The following is a 20,086-nucleotide window of genomic DNA, read 5'->3' as shown; positions in this document are numbered from 1 at the left end:
AATGCTACACATCCTCGTACAGATCACTCATGTGTCTCTGGGCCTACGACACATAGTACACATCTTAGTACTACTATACTAGTAATACTACTATACTAGTAATACTACACATCCTCGTACAGATCACTCACGTGTCTCTGGGCCTACAACACATAGTACACATCTTAGTAGTACTATACTGTACTAGTAATACTACACATCCTCCTACAGATCACTGACGTGTCTCTGGGCCTACGACACATAGTACACATCTTAGTACTACTACTACACATCCTCCTAGTAGTACTACAATACTAGTAATACTACACATCCTCCTACAGTTCACTGACATGTCTCTGGGCCTACAACACATAGTACACATCTTAGTACTACTACTACTACAAATCCTCCTAGTAGTACTACAATACTAGTAATACTACACATCCTCCTACAGATCACTGACGTGTCTCTGGGCCTACAACACATAGTACACATCTTAGTACTACTACTAGTAGTACTACTATACTAGTAATACTACACATCCTCCTACAGTTCACTGACATGTCTCTGGGCCTACAACACATAGTACACATCTTAGTACTACTACTACTACAAATCCTCCTAGTAGTACTACTATACTAGTAATACTACACATCCTCCTACAGATCACTGACGTGTCTCTGGGCCTACAACACATAGTACACATCTTAGTACTACTACTACTACACATCCTCCTAGTAGTACTAATATACTAGTAATACTACACATCTTAGTACTACTACAACTACACATCCTCCTAGTAGTACTATTATACTAGTAATACTACACATCCTCCTACAGATCACTGACGTGTCTCTGGGCCTACAACACATAGTACACAACTTACTACTACTACTACTAGTAGTACTACTATACTAGTAATACTACACATCCTCGTACAGATCACTCACGTGTCTCTGGGCCTACAACACATAGTACACATCTTAGTACTACTATACTAGTAATACTACTATACTAGTAATACTACACATCTTAGTAGTACTACTACACATCCTCCTAGTAGTACTAATACACATCTCGAAGAGTCTCCTACAGATTGCTGACGTGTCGCTGGGCCTACAACACACAAGTACACAGTACACATCATAGTAGTACTACTATACTACACATCCTCCTGGTAATACTACCATACTACTAATAGTACATTACGCATCCTTGTACTAATACTACCAAACTACTAACTGTAAATTACACATCCTCTGAAAAATGTTGTGTTTATGTCGACATGTTAACGTCATCATTATTATTATTAATAATATTATTATTAATAATATTATTATTATTAATAATATTATTATTCATAATATTATTATTAATATTATTAATAATATTATTAATAACATTAATAATAATATTATTATTCATAATATTATTATACTGTAAGTGCGGTCAAGTTACACAACATTTACACACACACACTTCCTGTTCAGTGCAAAGTCAGTTTCACAATAAAAGCATGTCAGTTTCTCATCTTACAGCAACCCACAAAATGCATTTAATTGATTTGAAGTAATATTAGGAGGTATCATTAGGAAGCATTCTTAGGAAGTATCATTAGGAAGCATTATTAGGGAGTATTATTAGGAAGTATTACTGCACGTGACTAAGTATTAACTTGAACAAACACACACATGAGCACAGCAGCAGTTAGAGGAAACACAAGTACGACATGTCACATGAAAACACAACAATAGTACACACAAAAAACACACAATCCTTTGTTAGCAAATATTCGACATTATGTCGACAACCGCTTATGTCCACTTGACATAAATACTTGTATCACACTTTGGGAGCTGTGGCTTCTTTTGCAGTACATCATGCAGTACACCATGTAGTACACCATGCAGTACACCATGCAGTACACATGTAGTACATCATGCAGCACATGATGTACTACATGATGCAGTACACGATATAGTACATCATGCAGTATATAATGCAGTACACCATGCGGCACATGTAGTACATGATGCAGTACATCATGTGCTACATGATGCAGTACACGATGCAGTACATGATATAGTACATGATACAGCCCATGATGTAGTACATAGCGCAAAAGTGCATGTTTATGGTACTTCATAATACTACATATTGTACTTCATAATACTACATATCGTACTTCATAATACTACATATCGTACTTCATAATACTACATATCGTACTTCATAATACTACATATTGTACTTCATAATACTACATCTCTCCTTTCAGGTGTGAGCAGACAGTGCAGGTGAACCTAATAGAGTGGCCAGTGAGTACTGCCCCCTGCTGCTTTGGGGTGGAACACATGAAATGCAAGCTGCTTTAAAAAGGCGGTGCAGGCGTGTCAGTGCGGGAGTAAAAGGAGCAGAAGAACGTACCTCCACCTTCCAGTGCTGCAGGGTGGAGGATGGAAGGGAGACAGGAAGTGGTGAGAAAAGATAGGAAAATAAAAGTATGCAGACGCTGTGTGATGTTGTGTGATGCAGCTTATCCGGACAAATGATGCAAATGCCCCAAAACAACTGCATCAGACAAATAGTGTACATCCAGGCAACAATACACAAGTTAGCCAGGTTAGCAGGAAGTTAGCCAGGTTAGCAGGAAGTTAGCCAGGTTAGCAGCAAGTTAACCTGTTTATTAGGAAGTTACCAAGGTTAGCAGAAAGTTAGTCGGGTTACCAAAAAGTTAACCAGGTTACCATGAAGTTACCAAGGTTAGCTGGAAGTCAGACAGGTTACCAAGAAGTTAACCTGGTAACCAGGAAGTTAACAAGGTTACCAAACAGTTAACCAGGTTACCATGAATATAACAAAGTTAGCTGTTAGTTAACTTCCTGGTAGCTCTGCTTGCATCCTATTAACTGTGTTAGCTTCCTGGTAACTTTACTGACTTATTGGTAGACTGGCTATTATCCTTTAACGGTGTTAACTTCCTGGTAACCTTGCTGACTTCCTGGTAAACTGGCTATTATCCTTTAACTCTGTTAACTTCCTGGTAACCTTGCTGACTTCCTGGTAAACTGGCTATTATCATTTAACCGTGTTAACTTCCTGGTAACCTCGCTCACTTCCTGGTAGCCTGGCTAACCTCCTGGCAACCAGACTAACTTCCTGGTAAACTGGCTAACTTCCTAGTAGCCTGGCTCGCATCCCATTAACTGTGTTAGCTTCCTGGTAACCTTGCTGACTTCCTGGTAGACTGGCTACTATCCTTTAACTGTGTTAACTTCCTGGTAACCTTGCTCACTTCCTGGTAGCCTGGTTATTCTCCTGTTAACCAGACTAACTTCCTGGTAGCCTGGCTCGCATCCTATTTACTGTGTTAGCTTCCTGGTAACCTCGCTGACTTCCTGGTAGCCTGGCAAACCTCCTGGTAAGCAGGCTAACTTCCTGGTAACCTTGCTGACTTCCTGGTAGCCTGGCTAACCTCCTGGTAAGCAGGCTAACTTCCTGCTGAACTGGCTAACTTCCCGGTAGCCTGGCTCGCATCCTATTAACTGTGTTAGCTTCCTGGTAACCTTGCTGATTTCCTGGTAGCCTGGCTAACCTCCTGGTAACCAGACTAACTTGCTGGTAAACTGGCTAACTTCCTGGTAGTCTGGCTCGCATCCTTTGAATTGTGTTAGCTTCCTGTTAGCCTGGGTAACATCCTGCTAAGTTTTCTAACTTCCTGGTAACATTTTTAAATTCCTGGTAAACTGGTAGCTTTTTGTTTGTTTGTATTTTGGGACATTGGCAGCATTTTGACAGCCTTTTCAAAGAGTGAAAGACTTCATTGTTGTCTGGTGATCATCTTTGTTCCATTTTTCTGGTTTTAAAGTGGAACATCTGAGAGTGAGTCATCTGTCGCTGCCTCCGACACACCAACTTTTTAGTCATTCTAACAAAAAGTCAAAAAATAATAATAAACTCTTAAATAAGTTAATAAGTAGAAAAACAAAAAATGCAAACAAGTTAACAAAACATTTTAAAAAGTAAACAATTATTAAAAAACTACGAGAAAAAGTCAAGAAAAAAGTAATAAATACACAAATACGTAAATAAATTGAAAAAGTTAAAAAATATATATACAAATAAATGATACAATTAAGAAAATATTTTTCAAAAAGTAAAAACAATAAATAAATGAGTCAATATTAAAAATACTAAATGTTTTTAAAAAGTAAAAAAATTACAAGTCGGTCAACAATAACAAAACAAATATAAATAAAGCAAAAAACTAAAGTAAATTGGTCAATAAATAGACAAACTACATAGTAAATAAGACAAATAAGTCTTTTCAAAATAAATACATAAATCATTTTAGAAACTACAAAAAAGTAAAAAAATAAATAAACAAATAGGTCATTCAATTTAAAAAAAATACAATAAATAAGTTAAAAAATACAAATAAGTAAATAAATATAAATTGAAAAAGCAAAAAACAAAAAACAAAAAACAAATAAATGATAAAATTAAGAAAATATTTTTCAAAAAGTAAAAAATAATAGAGTCAATTTTAAAAATACTAAATGTTTTTAAAAAGTAAACAAATTATAAGTAGGTCAACAATAACAAAAAAAATATAAAGAAAAGTAAAAAACTAAAGCAAATAGGTCAATAAATAGACAAACTACAGAGTAAATAAGACAAATATGTCTTTTCAAAATAAATACATAAATTATTTTAGAAAACTACAAAAAAGTTTAAAAAAAATAAACAAATAGGTCATTAAATTTAAAAAAATACAATAAATAAGTTAAAAAATACAAATAAGTCAATAAATATAAATTGAAAAAGCAAAAAACAAATAAATGATCAAATTAAGAAAATATTTTTCAAAAAGTAAAAAAAATGAATAGATGAGTCAATTTTAAAAATACTAAATGTTTTTAAAAAGTAAACAAATTATAAGTAGGTCAACAATAACAAAAAAATATATAAAGAATAGTAAAAACTAAAGCAAATAGGTCAATAAATAGACAAACTACAGAGTAAATAAGACAAACATGTCTTTTCAAAATAAAATTATTTTAGAAAACTACAAAAAAGTTCAAAAAAATTAACAAATAGGTCATTAAATTAAAAAGAAATACAATAAATAAGTTAAAAAATACAAATAAGTCAATAAATATAAAAAGTAAAAATAAGTAAATAAAATAAAATACTAAAATATTTTTAAAAAGTAAAAAAATATATACATTAGTCAATAATTATAAAACATTTTTTTTAAAAAGGTAAAATAATTACAAGTTTGTCAATAAATAAGAAAACTATAAAAAGTTAAAAAAATACAAATTAGTAAAACAAATTACAAATAAGTAAATAGAAAAACTATAAAAAAGTAAAATGAAGAGGTTCAACCTTTTTTTTAAAAAAATACAAATAAGTCAATAAATAATACAACTAAACATTTTTTCATAAAAAGTAAAAAAAAATAAAAATTAATGCAATGATGTTTTCTTGTGTTTTTCTGTTGATCGAATTAAAGAAGATGACCTTTTATGTTATTCTGATCATCTGCTGCCCGCTGGTCTTCTTGTGACTGTCACAAGACCACCAGCACTTGGCAACAGTCAAATCATTCATGTTCAATAACCAAGCAAGTTGCTTTTTAACCTTTAAAGACTAAAAAAACAACAACAAAAAAAAGAGTAAAATCAGAGGGCTCTTTAAGGGGGTGTGTTTGACACCATCTGCAGAGTTGTTGCCCTTTTTTTGTGTGTTTGTGATGTGAAACATTGTTTTGTGTTGGCGCTCGTACCTTCACCAGGTGCTTGTTGACCCACTTGGTGAAGGTCTTCTTCTGGACTCGGTCCCGCTCGTCTGTGGACAAGAGGCAGCGCGTTAGTTTGGGGCGACAACAACAACAACAACAACAACAACAACAACAACAACAACAACAAAAAGACAGTTTGGTGGTGCGTTCAAGAGCGCGCGCAGTGTCCGAGCCCTCGTGGTTGACGGAGAGGAACGTGTCAGCGGCAAGGCAGCATCCTGCGCGTGCAGGACTCTACCTGCACGCATTCCTCAACGCCACGTCGGAAAAGTGCGGCACGAGTGCTGCCTAAATGAGACGACTCAGCAAAACAAAAAAAGGCTCACATTCAACCGCTGCTCGTAAAGTCAGGAAGAGAGACACGCCTCCTCACGCGACTCTCGCTAAAACCACAATTTGAGGGTCATCGAAGGCCTCACCAGAGACCACATAAAACGCTGCTGACAGACACACAAAGGGGGCGTGGCCTGTTCAGAGCCCCCCCACCACAAGTCTGTACCTTTCCTGGAGTCGGTGGGTTTGAGCATGGCGCGGTAAGGCGAGGGTTCCTCCAGGAACACGCCGTCGCTGCTCACACTGTCCGAGGAGTACTGCCGGGGTCGCCGCTCCGTCGCCATGCCGACGCCAAATCGCAGGAAGGGAAGTGAAAGAGGTGTGTGTGCTTCAGCGGGAAGGAGTGGGGAGTGTTGGCTCTCCCCCGACACGCGTTTCTTCCCTCTTGCACACACCAGAAAGGTCTGCCTGCAGGCGAGCGTGTGGCTCCACACCACACGGAGGAGGGACACGCCTCCTGGAGGTGCGGCCACACCCTGAAAAAGCCACACCGAGTCCTCCAAGACCACCCGGGACAGAACGAGGCCCCCGGACTGCAGGAAGCACCCGCACCGGGGGAGGGCCTGCAGTAACCCCAGAACAGGTCTTGATCCTTTCAACCCAACACTGAAACTATTCCCAAGAAGATCCAAACAGTTTTAGTCCATTTTCTCGGGAGATGACAAAGATTCTTAAGAGAGATGTGGTTTCCAGTCGCATAATCCAGGGGTGTTAGTCCGACTTTTCAAAAACCGAACACGATCAGATAAAGGTGTTGAAGAAGGCTTATTTAGAGGCGATCTGTCTGAGAAATCGGACTAATTTAGTTGGTCTGCGTTAGCACTCATAATAACAATATCACTAATGGTTAATATTCAAGTTACCATCCAAAAATACCAAATTCAATTCTACAAGGTTGTGTTTTTAATCACAGTTTGTTAAAAATACCGAACTGATGCCTAAGAAGATCCACGGAAGCCGTTTTAGTGCGGGTCTCGATAAAGACACGGGTCCGGGAGAGGTCACTTTTGTACAAAGAAGACTGAAATGACTGCCAAGATCTACAGAAAGCCCGGGCCGAGAAAGAATCCATACGGTTCTTACCGCGGGTCTTGATAAAGATGTGGATGTGTTGTGAATACAAAAATACTTCAACAATACCTGATATATTTAAAGGCCTACTGAAAGCCACTACTACCGACCACGCAGTCTGATAGTTTATATATCAATGATGAAATCTTAACATTGCAACACATGCCAATACGGCCGGGTTAACTTATAAAGTGACATTTTAAAATTCCCGGGAAATATCCGGCTGAAACATCGCGGTATGATGACGTATGCGCGTGACGAAGTCCGAGTAACGGAAGTTATGGTACCCCGTAGAATCCTATACAAAAAGCTCTGTTTTCATTTCATAATTCCACAGTATTCTGGACATCTTTTGCAATTTTTTTAATGAACAATGAAGGCTGCAAAGAAGACAGTTGTAGGTGGGATCAGTGTATTAGCAGCGGACTACAGCAACACAACCAGGAGGACTTTGTTGGAGCGCTAGCCGCGCTAGCCGCCGACTTCACCTTGACTTCCTACGTCTCCGGGCCGCCAAACGCATCGGGTGAAGTCCTTCGTCCTTCTGCCGATCGCTGGAACGCAGGTGAGCACGGGTGTTGATGAGCAAATGAGGGCTGGCTGGCGTAGGTGGAGAGCTAATGTTTTTAGCATAGCTCTGTGCAGTCCGGTTGCTAAGTTAGCTTCAATGGCGTCGTTAGCACAGCATTGTTAACCTTCGCCAGCCTGGAAAGCATTAACCGTGTATTTACATGTCCACGGTTTAATAGCATTGTTGATTTTCTATCTATACTTCCAGTCAGGGGTTTATTTATTTTGTTTCTATATGCAGTTAAAGCAAGATGCTATCACGTTAGCTCGTAGCTAAAGCATTTCGCCGATGTATTGTCGTGGAGATAAAAGGCACTGAATGTCCATTTCGCGTTCTCGACTCTCATTTTCAAGAGGATATAGTATCCGAGGTGGTTTAAAATACAAATCCGTGATCTACAATAGAAAAAGGAGAGTGTGGAATCCAATGAGCCAGCTTGTACCTAAGTTACGGTCAGAGCGAAAAAAGATACGTCCATCGCTGCCTCTCAAGTCATTCACTGTAACGTTCCTCATCCACAAATCTTTCATCCTCGCTCAAATTAATGGGGTAATCGTCACTTTCTCGGTCCGAATCTCTCTCGCTCCATTGTAAACAACGGGGAATTGTGAGGAATACTAGCTCCTGTGACGTCACGCTACTTCCGGTACAGGCAAGGCTTTTTTTTTATCAGCGAGCAAAAGTTGCGAACTTTATCGTCGATTTTCTCTACTAAATCCTTTCAGCAAAAATATGGCAATATCGCGAAATGATCAAGTATGACACATAGAATGGATCTGCTATTCCCGTTTAAATAAAAAAAAATCATTTCAGTAGGCCTTTAAGGACAAATGCGTCACACGATGAAGGTCCAGATCCAGGATTCTCTCGGACACGGTTATGATTATTATTATAAACACAATAAAAACCACTTTGTGGGCCAATCAGCTAGTTGAAATGTGTTTATATAACCCTTAACCACGGCCCCTAATCTAAACCCACATCCGGGCAAGGAAAAACTCAAAAAGAGGAGGGCCCACAGATATTGGGACCCCTTACCAGGTGACCGGCTGCAATGCATGTGAAGTGGGCGTCATTATCGAATTGTTCAATCAATAGATAATGTGGGAGTTGTACTTCCGGTCTAAAGATCACTACATTACAGCGTGAATCCAGATGTCAAAATGTCCTTCCCTGTTAAATGTCCCGGGAATAAACGCAATCATTTGTCAAGTGTTACAGAATGGCGTTCTCCAGTGGAAGTGGACCAACAATAAACAGAAGCCAGACCGGCAGTCCAGTAGCAGCAGAACATCCTCTGAAACAATCTCTCTCTCTGGAGGTTTCTCTTTCATTCCCGAGCCAAAACAAACGGCGGCCATTGAGACCGTTTCACTCCCAGAACAACACGGGCTCGTACATTCCGCAACGAGACACCGTCACTCGTCAAAAGTTCCGACAAGCGGATTCTTGGGATGCTTCCCCGGGGAAGGGGGCCTGTCGGGACAGGAGAGGCAGGGAGCGGCTCCACCTTGGCCCCACCTGAGACCCTCCTGATGGAAACCCCCACGTCCTGCAGTTAGTACTGAATCCTCACTCAACCCGAGGGTCAAGGGACGTCCATCCAGTATTAGCGTCTTATTGTTCACGATTCACGAGCCTCCAGCTAGGTGGCAGCACTGCTCCGATAATCAAGCAGGAAATATGAGCAAGTAAACATAAATGTCAAATAAGGTGTCAGGGGGGGCGTGAGAAAACAATACACATGTTTTCGGCTAGGTGGCATCAACTCAGAGTGGTCCGTATGGATAAATACGTAAATTCTATCAGGTTCTCAGTCGCATTTCAAATGGGGGGGCGTGAGAAAACAATAGACATGTTTTCAGCTTTTCAGCTAGGTGGCAGCAACTGATAGAGTGGTTTGTACAGATAAATACATAAATTATTTCAAATTCTCAGTCGTATTTCAATTTAGGGGGGGCGTGAGAAAACAATACACATGTTTTCGGCTAGGTGGCATCAACTCAGAGTGGTCGGTATGGATAAATACGTAAATTCTATCAGGTTCTCAGTTGCATTTCAATTTGGGGGGCGTGAGAAAACAATACACATGTTTTCGGCTAGGTGGCATCAACTCAGAGTGGTCTGTATGGATAAATACGTAAATTCTATCAGGTTCTCAGTCGTATTTCAAATGGGGGGCGTGAGAAAACAATACACATGTTTTCAACTTTTCAGCTAGGTGGTAGCAACTGATAGAGTGGTTTGTATGGATAAATACATAAATTATTTCAAATTCTCAGTCATATTTCAATTTAGGGGGGGGCGTGAGAAAACAATACACATGTTTTCGGCTAGGTGGCAGCAACTCAGAGTGATCTGTACGGATAAATACATAAATTATTTCAAATTCTCAGTCGTATTTCAATTTAGGGGGGGCGTGAGAAAACAATACACATGTTTTCGGCTAGGTGGCATCAACTCAGAGTGGTCGGTATGGATAAATACGTAAATTCTATCAGGTTCTCAGTCGCATTTCAAATGGGGGGGCGTGAGAAAACAACACACGTTTTCGGCTAGGTGGCATCAACTCAGAGTGGTCCGTATGGATAAATACGTAAATTCTATCAGGTTCTCAGTTGCATTTCAATTTGGGGGGCGTGAGAAAACAATACACATGTTTTCGGCTAGGTGGCATCAACTCAGAGTGGTCCGTATGAATAAATACGTAAATTCCATCAGGTTCTCAGTCGCATTTCAAATGGGTGGGGGGCGTGAGAAAACAATAGACATGTTTTCAGCTTTTCAGCTAGGTGGCAGCAACTGATAGAGTGGTTTGTACGGATAAATACATAAATTATTTCAAATTCTCAGTCGTATTTCAATTTAAGGGGGGGCGTGAGAAAACAATACACATGTTTTCGGCTAGGTGGCATCAACTCAGAGTGGTCCGTATGGATAAATACGTAAATTCTATCAGGTTCTCAGTCGCATTTCAAATGGGGGGGCGTGAGAAAACAACACACGTTTTCCGCTAGGTGGCATCAACTCAGAGTGGTCCGTATGGATAAATACGTAAATTCTATCAGGTTCTCAGTTGCATTTCAATTTGGGGGGCGTGAGAAAACAATACACATGTTTTCGGCTAGGTGGCATCAACTCAGAGTGGTCCGTATGGATAAATACGTAAATTCTATCAGGTTCTCAGTCGCATTTCAAATGGGGGGGGGGGGGGGGCGTGAGAAAACAATAGACATGTTTTCAGCTTTTCAGCTAGGTGGCAGCAACTGATAGAGTGGTTTGTACAGATAAATACATAAATTATTTCAAATTCTCAGTCGTATTTCAATTTAAGGGGGGGCGTGAGAAAACAATACACATGTTTTCGGCTAGGTGGCAGCAACTCAGAGTGGTCTGTATGGATAAATACGTAAATTCTATCAGGTTCTCAGTCGTATTTCAAATGGGGGGCGTGAGAAAACAATACACATGTTTTCAACTTTTCAGCTAGGTGGTAGCAACTGATAGAGTGATCTGTACAGATAAATACATAAATTCTTTCAAATTCTCAGTCGTATTTCAATTTAAGGGGGGCGTGAGAAAACAATACACATGTTTTTGGCTGGGTGGCAGCAACTCAGTGGTTTGTGTAGATAAATACCTATATTCTATCAGGTTCTCAGTCGCATTTCAATTTAGGGGGGGGCGTGAGAAAACAATACACATGTTTTCAGCTAAGTGGCAGCAACTCAGTGATTTGTACAGATAAATATATAAATTCTATCAAATTCTCAGTCGTATTTAAATTTAGGGGGGCGTGAGAAAACAATACACATGTTTTCAGCTAGGTGGCAGCAACTCAGAGTGATTTGTATGTATAATTAATATCATCAGGGTCTCAGTCGTATTTCAATTCGGGGGGGGTGGCGTGAGAAAACAATACATATGTTTTCAGCTAGGTGACAGCAACGCATAGAGTGATTTGTACGGATATATGCGTAAAGTCTATAAAATTCTCAGTCGTATTTCAATTTAAGGGGGGGCGTGAGAATACAATACACATGTTTTCGACTAGGTGGCAACAACTCAAAGAGTGATTTGTATGGATAATTAATATCATTAGGTTCTCAGTCGTATTTCAATTTGGGGGGGGGGGCGTGAGAAAAAAATACACATGTTTTCAGCTAGGTGGCAGCAACTCAGAGTGATTTGTACGGATAATTAATATCACTAGGTTCTCAGTCGTATTTCAATTCAGGGGGGGGGCGTGAGAAAACAATCCACATTTTCAGCAAAGTAGCATGTAAGTGCTGATGCCAGCAACTCACAGTGGTTTGTGCAGATAAATACATAAAATCTATCAGGTTCTGTGATATTTCAATTTGGGGGGGGGGGGGGGGGCGTGAGAAAACGATACACATTTCCAGCTCGGTGGCATGTAGGCGCAGGTGCCAGCAACTCAGAGTGGTTTGCATGGATAAAGAAATAAATGAATATTATCAAGTTCTCATTCCTATTTCAATTTGGGAGGGGGGGGCGGGGGGGGGGGCGTGAGAAAACAATGCACATGTCTTCAGCTAGGTGACATGCAGGTGCTGGTGCCAGCAACTCAAGAGTGTTTTGTGCAGGCTAATAAATATGATCAGGCTCTCAATTGTGTTTCAGTCAAGGGGGGCGTGAGAAAACAATACAAATCTCTAGCTTGGTGGCATTTAGGTGCTGGTGTCAGCATTTCAAGGCGGTTTGTATAGATACATACATAAATGTTTTCAAGGTCTCACTGGGATTTTAAGTGAAGTGAATTATATTTATATAGCGCTTTTCTCTAGTGACTCAAAGCGCTTTACATAGTGAAACCCAATATCTAAGTTACATTTAAACCAGTGTGGGTGGCACTGGGAGCAGGTGGGTAAAGTGTCTTGCCCAAGGACACAACGGCAGTGACTAGGATGGCGGAAGCGGGGATCGAACCTGCAACCCTTAAGTTGCTGGCACAGCCACTCTACCAACCGAGCTATACCGCCCCACCATTTTAATCAAGGGGGGCATGAAAAAAAATGAAGTCCCAAGGGGGGGGGCGTGAGAAAACAATACAAATCTCTAGCTTGGTGGCATTTAGGTGCTGGTGTCAGCATTTCAAGGTAGTTTGTATAGATAAATACATAAATATTTTCAGGTTCTCACTGGTATTTTAATCTAGGGGGGGCATGAAAAAAATGAAGTCCCCAAGGGGGGGGGGGCGTGAGAAAACAATACAAATCTCTAGCTTGGTGGCATTTAGGTGCTGGTGTCAGCATTTCAAGGTAGTTTGTATAGATAAATACATAAATATTTTCAGGTTCTCACTGGTATTTTAATCTAGGGAGGGCATGAAAAAAAATGAAGTCCCCAAGGGGGGGCGTGAGAAAACAATACAAATCTCCAGCTTGGTGGCATTTAGGGGCTGGTGTCAGCATTTCAAGGTGGTTTGTATAGATAAATACATAAATATTTTCAGGTTCTCACTGGGATTTTAATCAAGGGGGGCATGAAAAAAAATGAAGTCCCAAGGGGGGGGCGTGAGAAAACAATACAAATCTCTAGCTTGGTGGCATTTAGGTGCTGGTGTCAGCATTTCAAGGTAGTTTGTATAGATAAATACATAAATATTTTCAGGTTCTCACTGGTATTTTAATCAAGGGGGGGCATGAAAAAAAATGAAGTCCCCAAGGGGGGGGGGGCGTGAGAAAACAATACAAATCTCCAGCTTGGTGGCATTTAGGGGCTGGTGTCAGCATTTCAAGGTGGTTTGTACAGATACATACATAAATATTTTCAGGTTCTCACTGGGATTTTAATCAAGGGGGGCATGAAAAAAAATGAAGTCCCAAGGGGGGGGCGTGAGAAAACAATACAAATCTCTATCTTGGTGGCATTTAGGTGCTGGTGTCAGCATTTCAAGGTGGTTTGTATAGATAAATACATAAATATTTTCAGGTTCTCACTGGTATTTTAATCTAGGGAGGGCATGAAAAAAAATGAAGTCCCCAAGGGGGGGCGTGAGAAAACAATACAAATCTCCAGCTTGGTGGCATTTAGGGGCTGGTGTCAGCATTTCAAGGTGGTTTGTATAGATAAATACATAAATATTTTCAGGTTCTCACTGGGATTTTAATCTGGGGGGGTCATGAAAAAAATGAAGTCCCTAAGGGGGGGCGTGAGAAAACAATACAAATCTCCAGCTTGGTGGCATTTAGGTGCTGGTGTCAGCATTTCAAGGTGGTTTGTATAGATAAATACATAAATATTTTCAGGTTCTCACTGGTATTTTAATCTAGGGGGGGCGTGAAAAAAAATGAAGTCCCCCAAGGGGGGGGCGTGAGAAAACAATACAAATCTCCAGCTTGGTGGCATTTAGGTGCTGGTGTCAGCATTTCAAGGTGGTTTGTATAGATAAATACATAAATATTTTCAGGTTCTCACTGGTATTTTAATCTAGGGGGGGCGTGAAAAAAAAATCAAGTCCCCAAGGGGGGGCGTGAGAAAACAATACAAATCTCCAGCTTGGTGGCATTTAGGTGCTGGTGTCAGCATTTCAAGGTGGTTTGTATAGATAAATACATAAATATTTTCAGGTTCTCACTGGTATTTTAATCTAGGGGGGGCGTGAAAAAAAATCAAGTCCCCAAGGGGGGGCGTGAGAAAACAATACAAATCTCCAGCTTGGTGGCATTTAGGTGCTGGTGTCAGCATTTCAAGGTGGTTTGTATAAATACATACATAAATATTTTCAGGTTTTCACTGGGATTTTAGTGTAGGGGGGCATGAAAAAAAATGAAGTCCCCAAGGGGGGGCGTGAGAAAACAATACAAATCTCCAGCTTGGTGGCATTTAGGTGCTGGTGTCAGCATTTCAAGGTGGTTTGTATAGATACATACATAAATATTTTCAGGTTTTCACTGGGATTTTAGTGTAGGGGGGCATGAAAAGAAATGAAGTCCCCAAGGGGGGGCGTGACAGCAAATAGAGAAGCACTGATTCAGGGGACAAAAAACCCCGCCCAGCCTGTGCAAGTGAAAGCATGCTGTCCATCACTGGCAGGACAAGAATGTTAACCAGCGCCAGACAGGTATAATTTCACGCCCCCCACCCCTCACCCCAATGCATTATGGGACATGCAGAGCCAAACTGGTAATGAAGCAGTGTTTCAGTGGAATGTCGTCCTTGGAGATAAGAACACGAAGTCAAGAAGTAAACATCACCGGTACCTTTTGACCTCTATTTGAAGTTATGTCAAAATATGCAAACGAGCTGACTAAATACGACCAAGTTGTGATTAATATTCACTTTTTGTCACACTATGAAGAAAATGTCAAGAAGACAAAAAGTCAAAAAGCACCAGAAAGGCTTGAATAGGCTTAGTGAGGTTTGTCTCCCTCTAGCGGCGCCAGGCTGCAATGACAGGACTTCCTCTGTCTTTACTAGCCAAGTATAAAAATATCGTGACTAAACTCAGTTGGTCACTTAGGGGGCGGGGCACTGCCCGACCTTGAAGCGTCATCGCCTGTTGCCATGACAACACAGCAGCGTGGCGAGCAACAAACAGCAACGACGCTCAGCAGGCCACGTGTGTTGATAAGAGTCCACGAAGCGTGGGCGACGTCATAAAAACATAGTCGGGTGGGCGGGGCCGCGTCCAAGAGATAAGCCGTAGCTCCTCCCCCCCACCAGTGCGGAGTGGGGGGGGAAGCCAACGTACCTGCGCAGCACATGCGGCTGTAGAGGTGCGAGCCCACTTCCACGCAGCTCATCTCGTGGATGTAGTTGGTCCGCCGGTACGCGGGTCCGCGGGGGAAGAAGACGGGCGGCGGCATCGCGTCGTCCGCGTGAGCCATGATGATGATGATGATGATGGCGGGAGAGACTATGCGCGGCCCACGCTGCGAGTTGACTCGCTCTGCGAGCTCCGTGGAGGAGGCGGGGAAGAGGAGGGGGGCGGGGGGGTCCGGTTGCACTCAAGCCACGCCCACTGCTAAGTTCGTGCGTAAAAAGGTTCCATTTACGCACAGACACGCGCGCGCTTCTGAAGTATTTTTTTTAAGGGGGTTATGAGTGACATCTGTACCGCCCCCCCCCCCCCTTACATAACACGTGCACGCGCACTGAGCCCTCATGTCCACCATGTTGGCAACAGCTGCACGTCATATATATAACACTGAGGCGGCCATTGTTGTTTCCACTCCAGTGAGGAGGACGACCTCAGACCCCACAAAGAAGCAACTGTTCCTGTCCAACACAAAGACTCTCAAGGTCTTCCTCCAGTTCTATGTGGATGTACTACCAGTCTGTGGTTGCCAGTGTTCTGTACTACATCGTAGTACAGTTTCTCCAGACTGGAGAAACTGATCAGGCGGGCCGGTTCTACGATGGGAATAAAACTGGACTCACTGGTGACGGTGGAAAAACTAGTGAGCATCCTGGATGATGCCAGTCACCCTCTGCATACTGTTGTCAGTAGCCAGAGGAGCCTGTTCAGTGCTAGACTGCTTCATCCCAAGTGCAGGACTAATAGACTCTAAAACTCCTTTGTCCCACACGCCATTAGACTGTACAACTCCTTTCTAATAACAGTGAAATACTTTTTCATAACATGGTCACTACTTCCTAGTTTCTCTTGTTATATTCTTATTTTACTGTTATATTTTTACTCTCATTGTTGCTTTTTATTTTTATTCTATTGTAATATTGTTCTATTTTGTCTCCATTTATACCCCCATTATTTACTTTTTACTTTTTACAATTTTGTACACTGCTGCTGGAATTAAAATTTTCCTGAGGGAACTCTCCTGAAGGAATCAATAAAGTACTATGTATCTATCTATCTATCTATCTATCTATCTATCTATCTATCTATCTATCTATCTATCTATCTATCTATCTATCTATCTATCTATCTATGTGCACATGGTTTACTTCAGTCTGGACCCCCTCTCCAGGGGCCCAGGCTTAGACCATTGTTCCTTTCTCGCCCCCTCCCCACCTGTTTCTCACCTTTTTTGGAAGGGAAGCCGGAAGTTGGCAGAGCCCTCAGCGATCCTGTTCTGTCTCCCTGTAATGTCTGATCCTGTTCTGTCTCCCTGTAATGTCTGATCCTGTTCTGTCTCTGTTCTGTCTCCCTGTAATGTCTGATCCTGTTCTGTCTCTGTTCTGTCTCCCTGTAATGTCTGATCCTGTTCTGTCTGATCCTGTTCTGTCTCCCTGTAATGTCTGATCCTGTTCTGTCTCCCTGTAATGTCTGATCCTGTTCTGTCTCTGTTCTGTCTCCCGGTAATGTCTGATCCTGTTCTGTCTGATCCTGTTCGGTCTCCCTGTAATGTCTGATCCTGTTCTGTCTCCCTGTAATGTCTGATCCTGTTCTGTCTCCCTGTAATGTTTGATCCTGTTCTGTCTCCCTGTACTGTCTGATCCTGTTCTGTCTCCCTGTAATGTCTGATCCTGTTCTGTCTGATCCTGTTCTGTCTCCCTGTAATGTCTGATACTGTTCTGTCTCCCTGTAATGTCTGATCCTGTTCTGTCTCCTTGTAATGTCTGATCCTGTTCTGTCTCCCTGTAATGCCTGATCCTGTTCTGTCTCCCTGTAATGTCTGATCCTGTTCTGTCTGCCTGTAATGTTTGTCTGATCTTGAATGGGATTGTGCTGAAAATGTTCATTTCCCCTCAGGGATTAATAAAGTATTTCTGACTCTGAGTCGTTATTCAGACACAGTGTTACTGTTCAAACTGGGTGGCCTTGTTTCTCATGTGTACTTAGGCCCACTACGCTACTGTATACATTTAGCTGCTACTCGGTTTTCTGAGGTGGTGGAAAAAGTTTGAGAGCATGTAGACGACCACAATGTATCCCCCCCAAAAAGTTATTGTGAAATTCCAAGCACGCGCCTCGTTAGCAGTCTCTGCAAACTCTCGAATTTGGCCATGACGCATGTGCGCGGAGGTTCATTTGTCTTCACTGCGACGGCTTCTTTTTTGACACTGAATTTATGTACGTAGCGGAAATAATATTATTAAATAAATGTAATTATTTAATTATTTAATTCATGTAATTATTAAATAATCTATTATAAAATTAATGTTATTATTAAATAATCTATTATTAAATAAATGTAATTACTGAATTACTGTAATTATTAAATAATCTATTATTAAATAAATTTAATTATTAAATCTATTAAATAAATTGTATTATTGAATACATGTAATTATTAAATAATCTATTATTAAATCATCTATTATTAAATGAATTTAATTATTAAATAAATGTAATTATTAAATAGTATATTATCAAATAAAAGTAATTATTAAATAACATATTATTAAAAATGTTTTTATTGAATAACTGTAATTATTAAATAATCTATTGTTAAATTAATGTAATTATTAAATATATTTAATTAATAAATAATATATTATTAAATACATGTAATTATTAAATAATATATTAAATAAATGTAATTATTAAATAATCGATTATTAAATAAATTTAATTATTAAATAATCTATTATTAAATAAATGTAAATATTAAATAATATATTATTAAATAAATGTAATTATTAAATAATATATTACTAAATAAATGTAATTATTAAATAATTTCTTATTAAAAATACAAATCACTTATTTAAAAAAACTAAAAAAATAAATAAAAATCATGCAATAATACTAGAAAAATAATAAATTATAATAATCAAATAATGACTGTCAAAAAGGCTAAGAAGCCCTGATCTGCTGTTTGAAGTGAAGACGACAGTCCCGTGATAATGTGTTGATGAGTGGGGGCAAACAGGTTTCATGTATTTGTGGCAATAAAATAAATGATCGTATGCAACATCTGCACTTCACGGGTTCTGCTGAGAACATTTGTGGAGCCTTCATCAGAACAAAAGTGCAGTTTTTGTCCCGTGTAGACGACAAAGATATTGTCACTAAAGTAGACGGGGACAGAAGGAGACTTTAGCGAGGCGATGCACCACTCCTACTACAAAAACGTGCGCCATCATTGTTTACTGGCATTCTTTCACGGTGCAGTAAAAGTGTGCTGCTGTGTTATTAGTGAAAGGAAGGCGTGAGTCACTGCAGCAGCGCCGCCATGGAGAGCCACGCCGCATTCGGGCGGGGCTCCACAAAAATGGTCTTCTGTTGTGTTTTTCTACGTGCGGGAGCTGTGCACTTGTCCAATGTAATAGATGTATGGATCACCAGGTAACAGGAGACCGACCTCAATGGTGTCAAACTCACTGGCTGGCGAGCTTTTTTTTTTAAAAACGCCTTCTTTGGCCTTTCCGCTGCTTGTGGTGGAAGTTGGACGCCATGACATAAAAGGCATCTTCACGGCCTGCAGGAGTGACTTAAAGGCTCTCCAGCTTGGACGTTAGATCAGGGTGTGGTCATGTGACGGTGTCATGTGCACAACGCCGCCGGCTGAAACATGATGCAGACGACAATGCAAATAGACTGACTGGTGACATGCTACACGCTTCAAAGTCCTTTGGCAGCAGAGATCAGAAGGATGCTGCTTAAGAACCACACCTTTTTACAGCAAATATACACACCTTTTTACAGCAAATATACACACCTTTTTACAGCAAATTCACACATACACGCCTTTTTATAGCAAATATACACATACACACCTTTTTATAGCAAATTCACACATACACACCTTTTTACAGCAAATATACACACCTTTTTACAGCAAATATACATATACACGCTTTTTTATAGCAAATATACATACACGCCTTTTTACAGCAAATTCACACATACACGCCTTTTTATAGCAAATATACACACCTTTTTACAGCAAATATACATAAACATACTTTTTTATAGCAAATATACACATACACGCCTTTTTACAGCAAATATACACACCTTTTTACAGCAAATATACACATACACACCTTTTTATAGCAAATATACACATACACGCCTTTTTACAGCAAATACTACACATACACGCCTTATTATAGCAAATATACACAAACACGCCTTTTTACAGCAAATACTACACATACACGCCTTTTTATAACAAATATACACATACATGCCGTTTTATAGCAATTATACACATATACACCTTTTTACAGCAAATATACACATACACGCCTTTTTACAGCAAATACTACACGTACACACCTTTTTATAGCAAATATACACATACACGCCTTTTTATAGCAAATATACACATATACGCCTTTTTACAGCAAATATACACATACACGCCTTTTTACAGCAAATACTACACATACACGCCTTTTTATAGCAAATATACACATACACGCCTTTTTATAGCAAATATACACATATA

The 20,086-nt window shown here is 40.1% G+C and overlaps 1 protein-coding gene across 11 annotated transcripts in view; it reads right to left on the bottom strand.

The window, feature by feature from the left end:
- pleca (plectin a) overlaps positions 1–20,086 on the bottom strand; it is a 171,472-nt gene that overhangs the window by 57,611 nt on the left and 93,775 nt on the right. For 7 of the 11 annotated variants that reach the window (XM_062047137.1, XM_062047138.1, XM_062047139.1 and 4 more), the window contains one exon: positions 5,771–5,832. In XM_062047137.1, the coding sequence (XP_061903121.1) occupies positions 5,771–5,832 (62 nt within the window). Of the gene's footprint in view, positions 1–5,770; positions 5,833–6,284; positions 6,403–15,477; positions 15,545–20,086 lie in introns of those variants that run through there. The other 4 variants (XM_062047145.1, XM_062047149.1, XM_062047141.1 and 1 more) reach the window with 2 other exon arrangements.

Source organism: Entelurus aequoreus, linkage group LG05 (genome assembly GCF_033978785.1).
Source record: "Entelurus aequoreus isolate RoL-2023_Sb linkage group LG05, RoL_Eaeq_v1.1, whole genome shotgun sequence".
Classification (NCBI taxonomy): Eukaryota; Metazoa; Chordata; class Actinopteri; order Syngnathiformes; family Syngnathidae; genus Entelurus; species Entelurus aequoreus.
The sequence above is the reverse complement of the archived record's forward strand: the minus strand, read 5'-3'. Positions and strand labels throughout refer to the sequence as shown.